At 40.0% G+C, this 21,185-nt stretch overlaps 2 protein-coding genes across 5 annotated transcripts in view; one reads left to right on the forward strand and one right to left on the reverse strand.

Moving 5' to 3' along the window:
* The window catches only part of DPYS (dihydropyrimidinase), a 62,903-nt gene that overhangs the window by 3,412 nt on the left and 38,306 nt on the right, over window positions 1-21,185 (reverse strand). Inside the window, exon 10 of one of the 4 annotated variants that reach the window (XM_071738177.1) lies at window positions 10,748-10,921. The exons of 2 other annotated variants lie outside the window; for them this stretch is intronic. The gene's annotated coding sequence lies outside the window, so the exon portion shown is untranslated. Of the gene's footprint in view, window positions 1-10,747; window positions 10,922-21,185 lie in introns of those variants that run through there. One more of the 4 variants, XM_071738173.1, reaches the window with a different exon arrangement.
* Window positions 12,938-19,496, forward strand: DCSTAMP (dendrocyte expressed seven transmembrane protein). The gene is made up of 3 exons (XM_071738172.1): window positions 12,938-13,989; window positions 17,523-17,840; window positions 18,605-19,496. The coding sequence occupies exons 1-3, from the start codon at window positions 12,976-12,978 to the stop codon at window positions 18,686-18,688; spliced, it is 1,416 nt and encodes a 471-aa protein (XP_071594273.1). The 5' UTR covers window positions 12,938-12,975; the 3' UTR covers window positions 18,689-19,496.

A 21,185-nucleotide genomic window follows, 5' to 3' on the forward strand; every position in this document is an offset into this window, starting at 1 on the left:
TTTTGGTGGCTAATACAGGCTGTGGCTGTCTGAGAAGGTAGCATGACCTGTAAAATTACAGGACAGATGGGAACACATAATGCTACATATTAATGTCTAATGAAATTCTATTTCCATAACTTTGCAAACTTATATGTGTTGAGGTTTGGTTTATAGTTCTCTGTGGGTTTCATTCTGTGCCTTCTTCCCCTTTGTTTTTCCACTTCTTCGTAAAAACAATCTATTTCTATACTTGTTTTAGCATCATATACTCATTGTGTACAAGAATTTATTGCATCGATCACTTCCTTCCCCCTTTTTTTTTTTTAATTTAAAGAAGCCATTCTTCTGCTAAGCCATGCCAGAGTCAGCAAACACAGAATTCACTCCTTGGCCAGAAGTAGGCAACACAAGGAAAGGCTTTGGAAAGAACTGTGTCAAGTTTTGTTTTGGGATTTTTGGTTTTTTTTTTTTAGGGGGTTGGGGCAGTGTTGTTGGTTTGGGTTTTGTTGTATTGTTTTGCTTTGTTTTTGTCAGGAGGAACTTTCTTATTAGTCAACAACAAAACTCAAACATCCAAGACTGAAAAATAATACTTTATTGCAAATTTCAATCAAGTTAGCAAAGTTATAAGCTCCTTCAAAGTAACTGAGGGGTAAAGATGGAAATGCCAGGCTTCTTTTATGGCAACACTGTGAGATACTTTGATAGACTATTATAAATTCTGCTTAAATTATTCTAAGCAAAGATTGCTATCCAGTTGCTGTTCCTTGGCTACATTATTTTTTGCTTATCTCACTGATTCTTCTCACAGCATACAGTAAGGTATTTATTAGTAATGCATCAGATTTCCTGGTAAGATATGGTTCAACAAATGCTGTTATTACATTTTTCTCTTTTTTCCACATAACCCTTTTCCATTATCACTCTGACAGTCTCTGCTGTATGTGTGCCTTCACTGGAGCAATGCTGTCTTCAGTTATCTGGAATAGCATACACTTTAGAAAAAATTATATTGGAATAGTTTGGTATTTATCACAGTTTAGATCTCTGGGGCAAAATCTTTTTGTGGTGCATCCTATTTGTTTTTCATTTCCTTAGAGTAATTAAAAAGAGTAAGTTCTTATGTGTGGTGTACCTTCTGCCTTGATGAAGAAGATAGTAGAGTATTGAGTGGAAAGTAGGGTGAAAACAAAAGGAAAAAATAAAAAAGGAATAAAAAAAAAGTTATCAGTGTACAATAGTTTAATGTTTACTTTAAGCTGATGAAAATATTCTGGAATCCACTTCTGGTAAATGTGCTTTTTGAGTATTCCCAGGTGTTCCCCAGCTAAGCAGTAGCTCACACAGCATCTTCAGCCTGAGGATCTGCCCTCTCCAGACCTCCCCCACCATTATGGCTCAGCATAATTGGAGAAATTAGCTCCCCTCTCAGATTTCCTGGACTAACCTCTTCTGCAGTCCCTTCCTAGTCTAACAGTGTGAAAGTGATATGACTGATTCTAAGATTTTTTTTTAAATATGCTTTTTCTAAGCAATGTGATTTTGAAATAAGCTAAAGTGGGAATACATAATCAGTCGGTCTTGTGATGCTAAGGAAGGTGGGAAGGCTCTGGCCAAGGACTCATGTGAGTCCACAACAAGGTGTGTGAATGCACCAGAAGATGCTTCAACCTCAAAGCATATGTGCATGAATCTCAACAGTTCAGGCTGTGGAGTGAATGGCAGAAATCCCATGGGCAGCCATGAAACAACAAGCACTTGTTTCCAAATAAGTTTTCTATTACAGACCCTTAAACCAGAAGGCTGCATCCTCTTTTTTAGTAGAGCTAGTTATGCAGGTGCAGCTCCTCATTATTACTGTGAAACTGCTACCAGTGCTTTTTTAAATGTTGATTTTATGTTTCTTTTGAAATGCCTATTCTCTCTGCAGTTGGAGGTAGCAGCTGTAGCTGGCTGCATAATTTGTTGGGAATGACATCTCCAATATAGAAAAGGTTATGAAACATGAATAAAGTAAGTTACAACAGTGAAGAGAGGCATTCTCGGCTTTCATTACAGAAAAAGGATGTAGGAAAGTTGTACCTTGGGCAGTCACTTCATAATACCTGGTTGGGCACTCCATCAAGACTCTATAGAGGGCCATCAAGATCTCATTTTCCTGGGAACTAAGTCAGGAACACTTACATGCCTACCAATGATTATTCAGCTAAAAATGCCCTGTTAACTGCTTTCCTGGACACTTAGAAAACTTCCCCAGCTCAGTCTGCAGGAATGGTTCCTTGTACCAAGCACACTCAAACACACACCTTATACTCAAACACTGCTTTCATAATATACAGATATTAGCTTCATCTACCAGCATCAGATAGAACCTTTACCCAAGCTCAGCAGTACTTCAGTTGGGTTTTTCACTGGAGCACATCAGAAGAGAGTTACTGCCATCCCAATTAACTCTGAGAAGCATTTATTCATAGCTGTTTTGTCCCTGGCTCCAGACGTACAGCTCACCTGGTGGAGCTCTGCTCACTGAGTAACCATCCACTGCCATTATTTCAATACCTTGGATATTTAGAAAAGAAAATGCAATTGTCTTATTTTAATCAAAATTCCTGCTGTATCAGTAAAACAGAAACAGTAATTAAAACCATGACTTAAAAATGAGAGCAAAAATATTTGCAAACTCTCATTTCTGTTTCTTTCCTGGCTCTTTGGAAGCCAGCCCCAAGGAAGGACTACTAGTTGCTAGCTCATCTTCCTTAGGTGAAAGCAGAAAGAGCAGAATACTGAGTTATTTCAATGTAACATGGTGTTCACAGCTCTGATCCTACTTTGTTCTTGCAGCACACAGGTATGTCACAAAAGGAAGCAACCTTCAGCATCCTCACAACAAACCCAGAGAAATATGCATCCAGGTTGCATATTACAACTGTTGAAGCACAAAGTAACCAGAACTGTGGTAATCACACCATTGATCCATTAAATGCATTCAGGAACTGCCAGAACAGTAGGATCTTGAGCAATGACATTTTAATACTTTTTATGTGCAAGAAAATTTTGCTAGCCATTATGCAGGGATTAAGAGGAAAAATGGGAAAAAAGAAATGAAAACGGGAAATCAGAAATGACCTGACAATGAAACCATGCTCACTTTTTTAGTGCAGACAGAAAGATCTGTACTGTATTGTCAGAGAGAACAAAATAAATACTAAGAGCTATTACTGCACTGTTGTTCAAATTACTGAACTGTCAGCTCCTCCCTTCTTTTACAGTGGCCAGTACTGGACAACATCAGCAGGGAAGTCCAGGAACTGGGCAGCCCAAGAAGCTGCTGTTAGCAAGAAAAAAATATTTGCCCACCAGAGGCATGTACTGTAGTTTGTAACCTGGTAGCCTTCGCCACCCCCACCCAACAGCATCCACCTTGGTCCCCAAACCATGACTGACAGTTGTACTGACACAACAGTTTGTGAGGTTGTGCTGTGTGTGGACAGTAAAATATTCTGCTTTAAGAGGAGTGCCAAAGAAATGCAATGACACCAGCACAACCTGATTACAGCATAAGGTTTGGGAAGACCAGCTGAGGCTCTTCATCAATGTGCTACATCGCTGAAGGGAGTCATGGGCTTAGGTATTTGAAATGTCAGAACACTTTTCAGGCTTCTGAATTGATTTCTGCATTGTCTGCATTGTCTGTATGTACAGTACAGGTTTATTTGGTCTTCTAGGAGAGGCTAGAGAGCACTACTAGTCACTGCCACAACTTGATTCAAATTGGTGAGTATGGGTAAACAGTGCCCACAAATTTTTGTTCTTGAAATGTAAAGGGTGGAAAAAGGTATTATTCCCACATTACTAAAAACTTTCTTTCTCACATATAGCTCAAGAGGACGCAAAGATTACTTCCTTCCCCCATAATTTAGTTCTTTGCCTAAATGCTGCTGACCTGGCCAGCATTTGGTTACTATGAATGAACTTCCAGTGCCATAACTAGCTGGTTAAAAAAAAATCCTGTTGCACACTGCTGCTGCTTGTAATAGTGCTGTGGTAGCCTCTTTCATTCCTGAGACCCAAAGGAATTATAAAGTGCTGCAAAATTTCCATGGCCAAGAGATAGAACCTGTGTCTATAAAGAGTTTTGTTTTGCTGACTAAAAATGACTTGGAGACAGACAGCAACCCAGGTGAGGAAAACAGTACTTCCTCTAGACTGCATGCAGGGGTGAAGAAAGTGTTCAGCAACAAACATGAGAAGGATGTTGAGAAAGACTTAGGTCTCTTTAGAGATCTTGGAAGAATACCACAGGATATGGTGCAGCATAGAAGAGGAGCCCAGGAAAGTTGGTTGATATTTAAAAATCACTCCAAACTCAAGAATTATTCATACCAACTAAATAAAGCAAAGGCAAAGTGGGTGTTGGTCTCTTCTCCCAAGTAACAAACACTAGAACAAGAGGGAATGGTCTCTAGTTGTACCATGAGGTACAGTCTTATGTTTAGATTGGATATAAGGAAAAAACTCTTCATTGAAAAGATTGTAAGGCACTGGAACAGGCTGCCCAGAGAACTGGTCAAATCACCATACCTGAAGGTTTTTAAAAGATGTGTAGGTTTGGTACTTACGAACATGGTTTAGTGTTGGATTTGTCACTGTGCAAGATTAGTGGTTGGACTTCATGATTGTAAAGTGTATTTTCATATTTTCCAACCAAAACAATTCTACGATTCTATGAACTCACAGGCTTAGGGTGTTTTGACCAGCACACAAAGTCCAGCTGGACAGAGTTTGTTAGTGGTGTTTCCTGAGGACTGATACTGGGGCCAATAGTGTATAACACCTTTATTAATGATCTGGAAAATGTGCATCCTCATCAAGTTTACAGATGGTACAAAACTGGAAGAAGTGCCTGATACACCAGGTCACTGTGCTTTCATTCAGAGTGGTCTCAGAGGCTGAAGAAATGGACCAACAAGAATCTCAGCTGTCACAAAATCACAGAATGATTGAGGTTGGAAGGGACCTCTGGAGATTATCTGGTCCAAATTTCTGTCCCCTACCCAAGCAGTTTCTATAAACATCTGCTCTATGCTTCTATCAAGGCTGAGATGCTGAGCTCAATGGAGATGTCATCTGACTCAATAGGTACTTACCTGGATCATGTTACAAAATTTCCCTCTATATAATACTATGAAGGATAAGTTCTGCTAAAAGATAATTTTATTCATTCATCCTGTAATTATTAGAGACTTTCTCCAGTTATAGATGGTCCACTGTATCTAATTATACCCTTAGGTCGTGCATAATTTAGATCTATGAACATTATACTATGTTCATCTTCCTGCCTGCCAGCTTTCTGAACTCGTTCAGTAGCTGCTTTTGAAGCAGCAGGGATATGGCTGCTCCTCTGTGGAGGGCAAACCTGATCTTACCTCGAGCCAGAGAAATCTGCTACTTCAGTGCAATCAGTAGCTGCTGGAAAACCATCTGTCTGGAAAATTGTATGTAGGGACATTTCATTGAAGGGCAAAGAGACATTGTACATACCAGCACTTCAGTAGTTGATGATTTGACTGGACTCTACAAAGAGAGTAAGGACAGAACTGACCCAGGTGCATAGCCAGGGCTATTTGAAACCAGAGTTTAAGTGAGAGTTAATCTCCAATTTAGAATTCCTTAGATGCAGTAGGTAGAACTTATGCAATGGACCTAACCACACAGAAATTTCTGAGGAAAAGAATGGATACATTTTGTTCCAAAAATGCACCTGGAAGTTTAAATGGAAATAGCAGAACCATAATTACAAGTTAGTTATTAAAGTGGCCGCAAAAGACAGTGAATGAGGATGTTATAGGAAGTTATCAGAGATGTTTAGTAGATTATGTGTAAGACTCCTTTCTCTTGCTTTTGTTCTTGTAAAGCAGTGCATCAGCCTTTGATTTCCTTTAAAGAAAATCTGCAGTCCTCTATCAGATAGCACCGGTGACAACGAAATGAAAGGACTGACTGGTTCAATGGATCAGTCCAATAATTGGTAGGTTCTGTGTGACACATTTCAAGAGGAGGTGATCAGCTTCCAAAATTACCTTTTTTCTCTCCCATACACATAAATATGTGTGCAAACTGCGGTGTCTGCGGTTTCTTTAAATTAAATTTTTCAGGGCCAAAGTTAAAAGAAAAGAAGATCCTTACATATTTTCTAGGACATTGTAAGAAATATCTTACTTGGCTACTGAATGACTCAGAAGTTATTAAAAGTCTCTGCTGTGTGTTGTGTTCCTGTATCACTGTGATACTGAAATCTCCCAGATTTTCAATTGTTCTAATGTTTGAATATAAATAAGCCCTTCTCACCAAATTTTCTAGTACTATGAGAAAGAAGCAAATACATTTGCCAAGTAAGACTGAAGTTTTAATTTCTCTGCAGGAAAACTATTGTCTCGCAAAAGTAAGAGATCATATGTCTCTTTATTTGAGTTACAAATACTGTAGGGTATTTAAGGTCCCATCATCAATCCCTAAGGCCTTTATGCAGATAAACTCCTGGAAGACAGCTTATTGCACCCTTTCCTTAGGATCTCAAAGCTCCTACAGTAACAATATTTTTGCTGTTGATCTTTTTATTGTGTAATATTAATTAATAACTTATGGAGAGTGAACGTAAACCACAAATGCAGCACATATACATAGTACTGTGCCAGTAGAGATCAGAAACAAGTTTAAATGGATTTGAAATCTAATTCTCAACTGGTAAGGCATCTGGTAAACAATAAAATAATTTATGTTGGAAGGGACTATCTAGTTCAATTGCCCACTCAAAGCAGGTCCTGCTAGATCATGTCACTTGCTTGTGCTGGGATTTCTTCACTGGACACAGCACTCCACGTGTATTCTCACCAGTGTGGAGTTGAGAGTAAGCATCACTTCCCCCAACTCTTTCTAGTAAGCTCAGGATGCCACTGTCTGCCTTTGCCATGGGGGCACATTGCTGCTTATTTTCCAGAAAAGACATCCAGATCTTTTTTCAGCAAAGCCTCTTCTCAGCCAGTCAGCTCCAGGTTGTACAGGTTTCTGGGGTTATTCTTCCCCAGGGGCAGGACTTGGCATTTTCATCTGGTGAACTTCATTAAGATTCTTGTCAATCCATTTCTCAAATGGAGAGATTTCTCAAAATACCTCTTAACAGCAGCTCTACTTGCCTGTATATCAGTTACCTATTTTTTACCTATTTTTACCAAGGACTTGTACATAATCTGAGTGTCTTTGTTGGATATTTAGGGTTGGTGCCATTCTAAGGGCCACATTGTGACAGATTGTCCACAGAAATATTTACACCGATCTCACTAGGAATACTTGTAGGATAAAAAACTGTTTAGAGCTTCAAAGTTATTTGGGCACTGAATTGCTTCTAGTTTCAATGGGAAGCACCAGAATAGCTTAGATGTATTAGACCTAAGGCATTATTCAACATAACATTAAATCTTTGAAATCTGGGCCCAGAACTCATTTGCTGATATCTATTACTCTGCCAGAAAAAAAGGTGGAAGTGGCACTTGCAAATTATATACTATTTCAGTCTTGTGCATAAGTTACTTCCTCATGAATCTCTGTCAAAACCAGAATTTCAAAATTGTAGTGTGCCTGACTCATTGAGGGAGGGTATGGGAAACAAATTACTCATAAATTTTTTACTAGTGTCCATCTCAGTTCCTCATCAAAATCCAGAGACACACAGCACTGTGAAGATCCTTTATCAGCTGTACAGAGGGCCTGTAATACTAAGGAGCTGGATAGTAATCGTGGAAAGAGTTAACTTCTCTAAGGTAAAAGGCCTTATTTTAATTGTTGTCACCTTACTGACTGGTAACATGGTCCATTGCAGTGTAAGTGAAAAGATTTGATTTCTTGTTCCATGTTCTTTTCATAGGTGTCTTTCTGTGGCTGCCCACAATGCATTTGTTGTGTCCTGTTCTGAGTGCCCAGCTCAGTGCTTGCAATGGAGAAACACAGGGTTTATTTCACCTGGCTTTGTATAGCTCTCTCTGAGTAACCCAGGTTCTTCTCATAGTCAAGATAGAGAAAAAGATTTCAAGGGATGCAATCCATCTCAGACAAGGATGGACTTCTAGAAGTATGCCTCTGGGTACCTGCCCTTTTCTCCTCACTTACACAGTCAGATAGCTCAGATGTGGACATTATGCTAGGGACATGAGATATTAAATGACATTTGACTGATTTGTGGCATCCTAAACACTTGATAATATCTTGCAGTGTTCAGAATGTTCCCAAACCATGTATTTTAAATACATGAAGAAAAAGAGATCTTGATCAATGGATATTTACGTTTGGTTGGTTTTGAATGTGTATAAATTACTGTTTCATTTGCATTGCTACATCATCTAGTATTTCTATGTGCACATACTTGATTATATATTTTAGTCCTTGCCTGTGTTTGTTTTGTTTAGTACCATTTACTCTTCTTGGAGGAGAAATGACAGACCCCAGGGGATATTTACAGTAACATTGATGGATTTTTCGTTGGGCCTTTTTTTCTTCGCTGAATGCCCTGCATTAACCAAAGGACAAATTTGGGGCTCCTTTCTGTGCCTTTGCTCCTTACTAAACCATAGTTCAGCACTGTATGTTTTGATGGTATCCAAAAAAGGGAAGTAATTGTCTTGGATTTCAGTGTAACTGATACAGGCTAGAAGAGAAGGCTGCTGAAACTGCCAAAAAAGGAAATATTTGTTTTCCTATTCCTATTGTGTGCTTTCTCTTCCTTAATTCCTGTATAAAATTCAAACAGGATTTAAGAGGCAAAGATCACTGTGAAGCTGAAGCCTTAGCATCAATGGGATGTAAGTTTCTCAGGCTCATCTCTCTCTTAATATAACTTTATTATTATGTATAAGGATCCTGTGTACTGCACGGGGCAAAGGCCCTGCCAAACTGCTATGCTCTTCCTGAGATCATCACAAACAACAGTGATGCACAGAGAAAAGCAAAACCTGAGTGAAATTAATCAGCCACACTCAGTGGGATCTGTAGTCCCAGGCTTTGTCTGAATTAGGTCTGTGTCAAATTAGAAAGTCTGACTCTGTCATATTTTGCCAAATCAGTTGTCTATCTATTACAAAAGTTATTTATTTGGTTAATCCCATTCTTTTTCTTCCTATACATTTTTAGGAGACATCTGCTTCTTCTGTTGTATTAAAAATTGGCAGAGTTTGCATGGGGGGCTAATCTCTACACTAGAAATGCAGACCTGCTAATCACCTATTAGCAGGTAGAGAATATTTCAGAAATAGCCCAAGCAAGTATAAGGAGTTTCAACCCACCACAGCTGGACTAGATGATCATTGTAGGTCCCTTCCACCAGAACCATTCTTTTCTATTCTAACTGTAGCAAGCCATCTTCAGGTACAGGGTGATCAAAGGACTAGGACAGGACCAAACTGGTAGTTAAGATGGCCACAATTTCTTGTACTATTAACACAATTAACATAGAGTAGTCTCCATAGAAGGCAGGGAAGAAATCATACATGGTGTGAACATGTACTGTACAAAAATGGCATGGGTCTAGCATAGGCCTCATGGCAGAGCTGGTAAAATGTTTTCTAGGGACTCTTGATGCTGCTTATTTAAAAACTGCTGCCAGTATCTGAAATATAACAAGCAGGATCTTCAAAAGTCTTTAAAATTTTCCTCTTTTTTGAAATACCCCTAATTATATTGCATTAATTTCAGTACACCACAAGCCTTAAGAAGCCTGGCCCAAACTTGTTGCTGGAGAGGATTTTTTTTAGAATTTGTTCTTATAATTACTGTTGCCAGAATGCCATATGGTAGATGAATATCACTCTTCCAGATCTGAGTATGTATTTCCTAGAGAGCAAAACTAAGGCATAAGGGTCCCTTGGACCCAACAGGAAAATCAGGTTGAAAGGCAGAGCTAGAGCACAAGAGTTTCCAGCTCCACTCTGTGGTGTACATCACTAGAAACTATGGTGGAAAGAAACTGGCACTTAAGAACAAGAAACTGCTGCCCAAGAATAATTATTTCCTGTGGCTACATAAATAATGGCTGCAGCTCCCACATTATTTCATGTTAGAGGGCAAAAGAAGAAATACTTTGCTTCAGACTGCAATCGAAATTAAGGTTTTGTTTTTGTCATATCTCTGTTAGAATTTGTATCTGCAACAGCTTCTGAAGAGCTTTTGTGATTTATGTTTTCAAGAGGAATCATTCCAGAAAGCTCTCAAGGTTTACTATTTCTTTAAACACTGAATTAGCCTCTTCAGTGGAACCAAAGATTTATTTCTACCTCTGAGCCAGAGTGTTATTTATCCTTCCCAAGAATTCAAAGCCGTTTAAGTGCCTCTGGATACAAGAATCTTTTTACACATTTTTTTTTTAGGTTTAAAGTTTTCATTCTCTGTGTGATCCTCCTGTGCTGGATATCTGTGTCTGTTGTGGATGTCTTATGGAGGAAAATGGACAAGCCACAGAGATGCTCACTATGTGCCTGACTCTGGCTCTGCCCCTGGTGGTGTCTGAGCTCAGAGAAGGGCTCTGCAGGGAACTGGAATGCTCCCTTCCCAAACTTTAGTGATCACAGTCAGCATCTGTGCCACAGGCTCCAAAATTCAGTGGCTCCTTATGATGCCTTTCCTGCCTTAAAACTTAAACTGCAGGTTAGGGACCAACCTGCTATGTACATGCTGAGTAGTGCAATGATCTCATGTAACAGCATTAAATCTGCCCAGTCAAGGAAAAAATTTTATTATTTTCAAGTTCTGCCCATATTTTGCAAGTCTGCAGCCTCTTGGTCCAGAGCTATGGCTTTTGTTAATTCTAGGGCTTTGTTCTTGACTATTTCCAATTCTTAGATGCAGCCGTGCCAAGTAAACTACCAGTCACATATTGCAGCCATTTTCTGAATGCCTGCAGATATTAACAAGAAAGCACCATAACCATACATGCAAACAGACAAATCCATGCAAAATCTGCACTTATGAATAGCTGTGAAATCCATGCTGCAAAAGAAAAATCAAATGTGTTATTTTCTCACATGCATGTATTTGCATCATGTTACATGAATGCTATCTTTTTTACATCTGATTTTTCTAGTGGCTTTTAAAATCAAGAACAGAACTCCAGATCTGTTCACCATGCAGGGCAATTTTTTTTAGATCTACAAAGAAGTGATGAGAAATACTATTTAAGGGTCTGACTTGGAAAGTTCAGGATTCACTGGCAGCTTTTGCTGGCTATTAAGTCTGATTCTATTTGACTGTAGGATTATGAACACATAATTTAAAATTAAATTTAAAAAAAATGCCTTGTTAATTTCTAGTTCAGTAGGAGGAGGGCAAAGTAGACCATCCACCTAAACAGCTCTGCTCGTGGCAAATCCGGAGTCAGGTGGTTTTTGTGCTACCTCTCTTCCCCGTTTTGTTTGCACCACTTTCCTAAGCACACGGTGACTTCTGTGTACTTCAGGGGCATTAATTAACTGGTTTCATTCATGTGAAGGAGCTACTAATTGCTGTTACACTCTGTGTACAGCTGAGTTCACTGAAGCCCTGGAGGAAGGCATTTTCCTCAGCCTTCCCAAGCAGAGTGATAGTACCAGGGACTGAGGCCACTGAAAAATCTGTTGCCGACTGATAATCCCTGCTGAAGCACTTAAGCACTGAAAAAACTCAGCACCTTTCAGGATAGTCCTCAGTGCTAGAAAGGATCAGGACAAGGAAAAGCATCTCAGAAGCTCAGAAGCACAGAAGAGGGTCCCAACTGGGGTCTGATGCCTGCTCCTGTCAATTGCAATCAAAGCTGATAGCAACATAACTAATAAGTAATGACAGCAGGAGGAAGGGGAAAATGATGCAGTGAATACTAGTAGAATTCATAAAGTCAGATGCCAGTAAAATAGAGTAAATGTACAAATAGTAGTTTAGCCCCTGGCTATCAACTTTACTCAAGCTAAACAAAAGACATGGTAACATCTTCAGGGTGTAACTGTGAAGACAACTGTTTACTATTACGAGATAGAATTGCAACAATTTATTTAATTAGTATCTCATTTAGTCTAATATGTGAAAAGGCTGATATGCATATAAATTGATCTTATATCTTTGGACAAATTGCACTATAAATATCATACTGTAGAAGAAGGGAAGATGGGAGCACTGGACTTTCTCCCATCAAATTGAATTGCATCTCACAGGAACACTCTGTAATTTACAGTACAGACATGTCCTGGTAAGCAGGAAAGATGGTGACAAGTATGAGCAACTAGGGTGAAAAGTGTATATGGACCAATTTGTAGCTGTGCTATCCCAGGAGAGACCTAAAGACAGAATGATGCCTCTGAGACACTCTGTACTCTCTCCTCTGTGCTGACCTACCTCCAGCTGAGAAAGGAGAGCTTCATTCCTCATCCCTGGACATCCTGCACATGCTGCTCCACCTCTTTCTCCCTCCCTGACAGCTGCTCTGGATGCTCCCTGTGCGTATAACTCTACTCCTCTGCTTTGGAGTACTGATGGCAATTTTCCATGATCTTCTCTTTCCCTTCCCAATGCACCTGCAAGGCAAAGGCAATGCCTGTGGGGAAGCACTGGGTACTAAAAGAGGCTTGTGTCCCCCTCATACACACACACACACACACACACACACACACACACACACACATTCATGTACATCCAAACTGCTTTGTCTGTATAGCAAATAAGAAATCAGAGTACACAAAAAGAAAAGGACAAAAATATTTTGAATGAAAAGACAGACTATCTTCTAGAATAATTTCTTCCATCTTCGTATATGTGATATTGGGGATGAAGATTTGGAATTCACGGGGAGCTGATCAGCCCCTGTATGAGTCAAAGCTGTTAAAGCATCTTATTGTCAGTAGTGTTACCCTGTAACTAACTGTATTTTTGTTTTCCTTTCCTTTTAGTTTGATCCATTGCAGTGTTAGCAACGATCAGAAGAAAATGCTTCCATTTGTCTCAGTAGCCAAGAATGCATGGGGAATATTTGTATCTGAAAGGAAGCCAGGCTGGAAGTATATGATGCAGCTTTTTGCAATTTGCTCTGCAGTCGGCTTCCTCTCCAGCTTTCTCTTATTCCTTGGCATGCACTTCTCCCTGGCTCACCACCCTCTGGGTCCCTTACTGATTTCTGGATTCATCTGGATCTCACTTTCTATTGCACTCTCCTGTTTTAAGCACCTGCGCTGTTTTATTGTCCTGTTCCTTCTTTCTTGTGGACTGAAAAATGGCAGGAATGCTCTTATTACTGCTGGCACAGGTGTTGTGGTGGCTGGCAACATCCAAAATATTTTTCACAACCTACAAGTTCTGGCAAACAGTATAACCTGCCACTTAGAGTATGAGCAATTTGCCTTGATAAAATATTATGTTGAGGCAGTAAAATGGATTTATGAAAAGGCCAAGCTTTCCACTGAGTTAGTGACCCTAAAACATGACTTCACACCATCTTATTCAATTTCAGATGATGCATTAAAACAAGAGCTAAATGACACGAAGCAAGAAATCCAGAGAGTTGCTAATCAGATAACTTTTATGTTGACTATACTGCCCTGTATAGGCCAGAAAGTGTTGCCTATAGTGGGGATTTTTCTAGCTTCTTTTGGAACTGGCTTGTTTATGAAAAAATTTGTGGGCTCTCACAGTGTGAAATTTAAGAATACTTACATCACAAAACAGTTCATCACATTTGATGAACAACAAAAGCAACAGCAAAGACCCTGTCTTCTGCCATTTAATGGAAAAGAAAGAAAAGATTATATGACAATCCCATCTTTCTGTCTTACAAGGAAGGACAAAAAAAATATGCAGTATTTCTTTCTCCCTGTAACCATACATCTTTGCATCTGGCTCCTATTTGCTGCAGTAGATTATTTGTTTTATTGGTTAATTACTTCAGTAAACAAACATCTTCAAGAAGTACCGGATCTTGAGATTCAACTCAGACTCTTTCAGCAAGTAAGTACTTACTAGAACTTTGTATTTCTTAGTTTAGTGTTGAAAAATTTCTCTTCATCTTCAGCAGCTGCTGAAGACAGCAGAGCAGATACACAGCCAATAAGCCATAGGTCCTTCCATGGCATTAGCATTAATTTGTTTCAAAAAGGGCCATTGCCTTTACAGATGGTTATGTTGGATGGAACGAGACCATTTTCTGCACTTTCCAAAGTGTCATTATATTTCTAGAGAATGGTCAATATGGGAAGAAGTACTTTCATTCCTCCATTTATACATGAGGAAAAAAGCAGAAGCTTAAGATTGGAAATTCACAGTGCTGACATTTTTGAAGCACCAGTTTTATAGTCAAAATGCCACTGTGATACTAATGGAAGAGATGCTTACCCTTCTTTAGCTGAATAGTGTGAGGAGCTCATAAATTGAAAAAGCATGATTGCATACAAACAAAATAATACCATTGCCAAAATCTCAAGGTTTTTCAAGCAGAAGCAACGGTGGCATAGAGAACCATATGGTAATTAGGTTGGAAGGGATATCTGGAGACCATCTAGGTCAACTTCATGCTCAAAACAGGGCCAGCTTCAGAGTCAGATCACACTGCTCAGGGTCTTGTCTGTGCATACTTCTAAAGCTGGAGCTTTCACCACTGACGTGTATGACTTGTGTGATACTGTGCAGGCACAAGAAAGATTTCCAGTTTGATAGCTTGCAAGATTAGACTTTAAAAGTTTCCCCAGAGCATATAGCTCTTTGATACTTTAACAATAAAGAGTACTGTGGCAGACTGGCAGTCCTGGTGTGTCATGGAACATTCAATTGGTTGGGACTGAACCATGAAGGGAGGCATAGTGCATCCTTAAGGAATGGGAGCATTGCAAATAATTGTGGACTACTAAGATATTTGTTGAAATGAAGTCAAGCTACTGATCAAACTCTATCATAACTCAGATGACAATATTTCATATTGTACATCAAAATATCGAATTCTTCCACTGGATAAAAATTGTTATTGTCCAGTTTTATCTTAACAGAGGGTAGAAAAATTCAGAAGGCAAACAGAAACCAAAGGTTTTCAGATTGTGTCAGTGGAAAATCACTTTTCCTAGAGAATGGAGGTTGCCAGCTTCTAATTGTTACTTTTCTAATTGTTACGTCTACTTTCTTTTAGGAAGGTAGGTGCAAAAGCCATTGGATTCACTGTAACTGCAGTTAGTTCATATACAGCAAGTCAGACCCTCCCTGGAGACATCAAATTCCTGTGCAAAAGCAGAGAAGCTTTCACCACCTGGTCAGTCAGTCTAATGTGAGAAATACTGGGGGAGCAGACTGCTGCACATCCTAAGGGGGCTTAACACCTCATGTAAGTCCTGCTGCAGGAACTTCACAGTGTCCAGCAGAGGAAAATACCATGTCTTGCACTCCTTGGAGAGCAATAACTCCATGCACTATATGTGATGGGGGCCAACCAGCTGGGGTGTGGCTTTGCAGGAAAAAGCCCCAAGAGTTCTGATGGAGATGTCGTTGAGTAGAAGACTATGATGTGCCCTTATGGCAAAGAAAGAGCTATCCTGGGCTGCATTATTAGGCAGAGCATTGCCAGCAAGGTGAATGAGGGGACCCTTCTCCCCTGCTTAGAATTTGTGAGACCTAATACAAGAGAAGCATATACTGGAGTGAATTAAGTGTCAAGAAGATGATTAGAAGTCACATGAATAGAGGGTGAGGGAGCTGGGGTCGTTGAGGCTGGAGAACAGATGGCATTAGTGTGTATAACTAATAGAAGGTGGCTGTAAGAAAAAGAAGCCAGACTCATCTCAGTGGTGCCTAATGCGGGGACAATAGACAATGGACATTAATTAAAGGAAATTCCATTTCAACATTAGAATTTCTTTATTTTTTTTTTACTCTTCAGGTGACCAAACATTAGAATGGGTTTCTGAGACAGGTTGTGGAGTCTCCATTCTTGGAGATATCAAAAACCCAACTGAAAACAATCCTAAGCAACTTGCTATGGCCTCAGATATTCTCTGTGTTCAGCTGCACTTGGCTTTGTCTGCATTTCTATCCTTGAGAACGGCCCTTTACCATGATAGGCCTTTGATGTAATCTAAATCGGGACAAAGGAGCTTAGTCCTGTAGGCAGCAGGTGCCCGGATGGTGCCCGCCCCGCCTGTGCCAGCTGGGGCTGGCCCAGATGCGCATGCCCGATTTAGGCAGGGTGTGGTTCCAGCAGGTCCCAGAGCCAGGCGGATCGAACTTAGTTCTCTGATACTAATCCGAACCAGCACTAGCTCGACTGACTCTGTTCACGAACCGAGCTCGCGCCCGCAGCGAGATTCCTCTCATGTAACATAGTCCCACCATCTATGGACAGAGGGCATGAGCCTGACCCTGTGTGGCTGATTCCTGTATTATCACATTGCTCTCTCTATATGCAGTGTTAACTGCTGTGGAAAGTTGCCTGACAATTCCAAAACAGAAAATTACATCATCAAGAAATTGTTTTTAGTTCCCCCAGGAAAGCTGGTCACATTAAAATGTAAAAATCTCAATAGATTTGTCATAATAAGCCTCAGGACTGCTGATCTCAGGAGGTCTGGAAAGCTGGATGTTTGAGCAGGACAGACTCAGTGGCTTCTTGAGCTGTTTATTTTCAGTATGGACAATGAAATTTTTCATGCACTTGTATTCCTGTTTTATACTGAGTTCCTAATATAGTTTTTCCTTGTTCATACATTGGTTCAGTTTAAGGATAAAATGTGTGGAGTTAGATTAGAACAAGATAACGTTGAGGAAAGGCTAACAGGCTGAAAATGGGTAGTATGCTTTGGGCACCTGAATCTTCCAAAGAGAACAGCCTGACCTTGTAGGCAACCAGGAGGGCCACAATGATGAGCTATGTATTCCCCTGACATGGTCCGAAAAGAGAGCTGGGTGATTCAGCCCAACAGTATGGAATACTGATCCCAGCAGCATGTCTGGTTTAGTCCCTCTCACTCAGCATTTCAGTCCACAAAGCACTGCAAGGCATCAGCTCTTCTAAGCAAAGACAACAGTAGAGGAGAAGAGGTGGCTTTGTGTGATAACCTTGTAGACAGAGCACGTGCCTAGGTGGGTGTGGAAGCTCTGACAATGATGTGCCAAGCCACAAGGGATGAACACACTTTGCTCTGATGTTTTACTTTGAAGTAAAGACTCTCCAACAGAGCAGAGCAGATTCATGGGACTGGGAATATCTTAAACCATTGCAGCCAGATTAGATAAATATATCTATCAGAGCCAACAAAGACCTAAGATCCTAACAGTCAACATTTTTTGGGGCAATCACCCGAGTGAAATCTCCCTGGTGAAAATGCAGTCTGAAACTTTAATCGATAGCCAAAAAATATATTGTTATGAGCATAGCATATATAGACAGTGGGTGGACTAGGTGATTTATGGTCCTTTGTGAATCTGAATGTCCCAGGGGCGAAATATTAAGAAAGGAGGAAATCAATACTATAACTAACTCTTTTTCACTTTTTCTTATACAGAGGAATGAAGACTTCTTCATTGGTATGAGAAAGCATATTGCAAAGATTGATCCTTTCAAGATCCCTTTGTTTAGGCATGACTGCATCCTGCAGCCAAAGCTTGCCCTCTCTGTGACATGGATCCAGCTTGGAGTCATCATCTTCTTCTTAATAATTTTTGGGTTATTCTCTGGCTTCCTGACTCAACTTAAAATACTCGTGTTGACTTCATTTTATCCTGACACTGAGATGAAACGGATACATTATTTACACGCAAAATTACTCAAGAAAAGAGCAAAGCTACAAGAGAAAAATGGGAAGAATGTGTTCACTAGAAAGGTAAGGCATCAGTTCTAGGGACAAATAAATCTCCCTCTCTCAGGGTGGTAACCAGATGCAGGAAATATTTAAGCACTTTTAAACTCCAATTATGTGCTAATAGACTTTCTCAAGTTCTCTCCTGCACAGGGGCCAGAGACAAATGCCTGTTTGTGAGATTAGATCATATAATTGGTTTTGTGCTGTCCTTCAGCACATGTGCATCAGACACAATAAGAATACACCCAAATGACTGTGTGCTATCAAGAAAATACTCATCTAACAGAGCTCTTCAGAGAAGAACCTTGGTTTCCATGAACATATAAAAAGCACTTCCAGAACAAAAAATATTCCTCCAATCTAAACAGCAAAAGTTAGGCATTCGTGAGCAGACTCTTAATGTTGAAAAATGTGACCAGTTTATGCTTAGCAAAAATATATCACCTATCACTTTGCATGATATATGTCTGTTAAACACAGTGGGAGTGCAACTGCAAATACTGAGAAAGCTGAGAAACAGAACTTTTTTCTTAGCAAAAACATTTGGCCCACACATATATAAGTATATAAATAATAATGAAATAACAAATACACATGTATATATTTATACGTCTGGCAACTCCAGACTTATACCTTTGCACACATGTAAGGTTTTTAAGCTGTTTTGTGTTGTTTTTGTTTTTTTTTTCTAATAGCCTTTGATCCTGACTATATGGATGTTAGTGTCTGGGTGATCTTTAACACAGTAGTATTAGTATCATAGCATCACATTTCTGTCTTTTCAGGTTGACTTTTGGTTTCCAATTCTCAAGGCAAGAGCAGCAGTAAGGAAGAAAGAAAGGAGTGTGGCAAATGACAACATGGTGTGAGAGAGACCAAGTGAATTTTTTGATGCTGTAGTTCCAGGGAATTCGAGTCCCAGGGACCCGTTTTCCACCATTCTTTCCTATGGAATGCCAATTTTACAACAAAAAAACCAGGATCAAAGGTTAAACATCAGTACTTTGGAAAGGAGTGGAAAAGAATCCACAAGATATAATGTGCTCTGCACCATACAGAGCTCTGCAATTCAGTTTCTAAGTCCATCCCCTCTCACAGAGAGTCTCCTATTTTCACACATCCATAGACTGTATTGCTAATGCAGTTTGTTCTGAACCTTTGATGACCATAAAAGAGGTAATGTGGCATGCTCAGAAGTAAGTATTCTCACAAAAGCTATAATTGTTTTGAGATGTAGGGGCATATGAGCAGAGGTGAACAATGCTTTGAATCTTGTAGTCTGAGGGAGCTTGCAGAAGTGGTAAAAATGGGCATAATTATGTTGGTAAAGCCACCGTTGACTTCAATGAAACAAAGTTGAGCCAATACTGAGTGCTCCATCTAATCAGATAACACTGGTGATGTAACCTTCCTATGATACAAGAAAAAATATGGAAAGTATATAAACATAGAAAGGACACTAGACATTTAATGCAGTCACTACGGATCTAATGTAGACCTTAAAATCCACCCAAAAGACAGTGTGTGTAATCCTCATTTGCAGCCACATCCAACTTCCTTCTTTTGGTTGCATAATAGCAAACTATACTCTGTTCCTCTATAATATGTCTATGGCCCCAGGACAGCTGTTGATTGATGCCACTGTTATCTGAACGAATAAAGACTTCTTTAAAACTTTCCAGTAGCAAGTGTCAAATCTTCTACATGAAACACTGAAAAACACAATTTTTCTTCTCTTTGAGTCTTCCAGTGGAACCCTTGTTCTTTCATAAATACAGGTGGTTCACACTGCTGGTGTGCCAGCAATTGGTCCCTGGAAGATGAGACACTAGATTAAAGCCATGAATTACTGAGGGTTGTGCTGAATGTCTCTGAGTGGCTTGACTATATTCTCTTTTGCTGCATAGTAGCACATGGGAATGGTTCATCAAAATGATTCAGAAAGGGGTGAATGTTTTGGAGACATACCTAAATCAGTTAGGATTTTGAATTCTGGAGTACACCCTCGGAACACTCCCATGTCTGTAAATGGTATTTGCTTAAGAAAATTAAGCCTAGTGGGCATGACTGATATGAAAAAGATACATTAGTTTTTGGTAGGGTAGGTGAGACCCTGAACAGCTTACAGAACAGTGTTAAACCTGAATGCTGAGGCTCCCAGCAGCAACTTGCAGTGCACCTCACTGATTATAATTTAGCTTTTCCCTTCATAAAATCATAGAATTTTCAGGGTTGGGAGGACCTTTAAGCTAATCTAGTTCCACCCCCGCTGCCATGGGCAGGGACACCTCCCACTAGATGAGGTTGCTCTGAGCTATGTCCAGCCTGGCCTTAAAAACTTCCTGGGATGGGACTTCCACCACCTCTCTGGGCAACCTGTTCCAGTGTCTCACCAGCCTCATGGTGAAGAACTTCCTAACTTCCAATCTGATTCTACCCTTCTCTAGTTTGAATCCATCCCCCCCAGTCCTATCACTACCTGACATCCTAAAAAGTCCATCGCCACCTTTTTTGTAGGCTCCCTTCAGATATGGGGAGGCTACAATAAGGTGTCCTTGGAGCCTCCTCCTGTCCAGACTGGAAAATTTTTCTCTGTGTCAAGAGTCATGGCAGTCATAAAAGCCAGTTCTTCTTGGGAATTAACTTTAATGCTGTACAAAATTTTCAGCTCTGGTAAACACTTTATCTAGGTGTTTGACCCCACTACCAGTGACAAAAGACAGGAAAAAGCCCAAGGTACTTCTTTGTCTTGGTCTGTACAGGAAAGACATCAGGTCAGCCATTCCAGGTCCCTCAGACCAGAGGAAAAGTCTGGAACAAGGAATATTTACCCCTTTGTGAAAGATGACATGGTTAGACAGCACTTGAACACAGTGGACACATTAAGTCTGAAGAACATAATGGGAGACACGGATAGGTTCTGGCTGGTGTCATTGTCTGGCAGCTTTGATAGCTCATGGTGGTCAGCAGAGGTTACTGAGGACTGGAAGAAAATGAATGTCACTCCCATTTTCAAGAAGGGCAAGAAGGAGGATCTGTGAAACTACAGTTTTGCCAGTTATGTTTGGAAGCCATTTCCAAACATAAAGGTCAGGAACTTCACTGGGATATGACCGAAACATAAGACACTTTTTTATTTTGAGCGTGGTGAAACACTGGAAGAGGATATCCAGAGACATTATGGAATCTCCATCCCTGGAGTTATTAAAAACCCAACTAGACATGGTTCTGACCAACTCAGAGCAGTAGTGCTACAGTAGATATCTCTAGAGGTGTCTTCCAACCTCAGCCTCCCTCTGTTTTGAGGACTTGACAAACCTAATTGCCTTCTATGACAAAGAAACCCTCTCATTTGATGCAGGGGGA

Source organism: Heliangelus exortis, chromosome 2 (genome assembly GCF_036169615.1).
Source record: "Heliangelus exortis chromosome 2, bHelExo1.hap1, whole genome shotgun sequence".
Classification (NCBI taxonomy): Eukaryota; Metazoa; Chordata; class Aves; order Apodiformes; family Trochilidae; genus Heliangelus; species Heliangelus exortis.

What these genes read in the sequence shown, in the direction of transcription:
- DCSTAMP (XM_071738172.1), top strand. Translation starts at nt 12,976, where the DNA reads ATGCTTCCATTTGTCTCAGTAGCCAAGAATGCATGGGGAATATTTGTA. An exon ending in AACTCAGACTCTTTCAGCAA is followed by an intron (nt 13,990 to 17,522) that starts GTAAGTACTTAC and finishes TTTCTTATACAG; the next exon opens with AGGAATGAAGACTTCTTCAT. An exon ending in AGAATGTGTTCACTAGAAAG is followed by an intron (nt 17,841 to 18,604) that starts GTAAGGCATCAG and finishes CTGTCTTTTCAG; the next exon opens with GTTGACTTTTGGTTTCCAAT.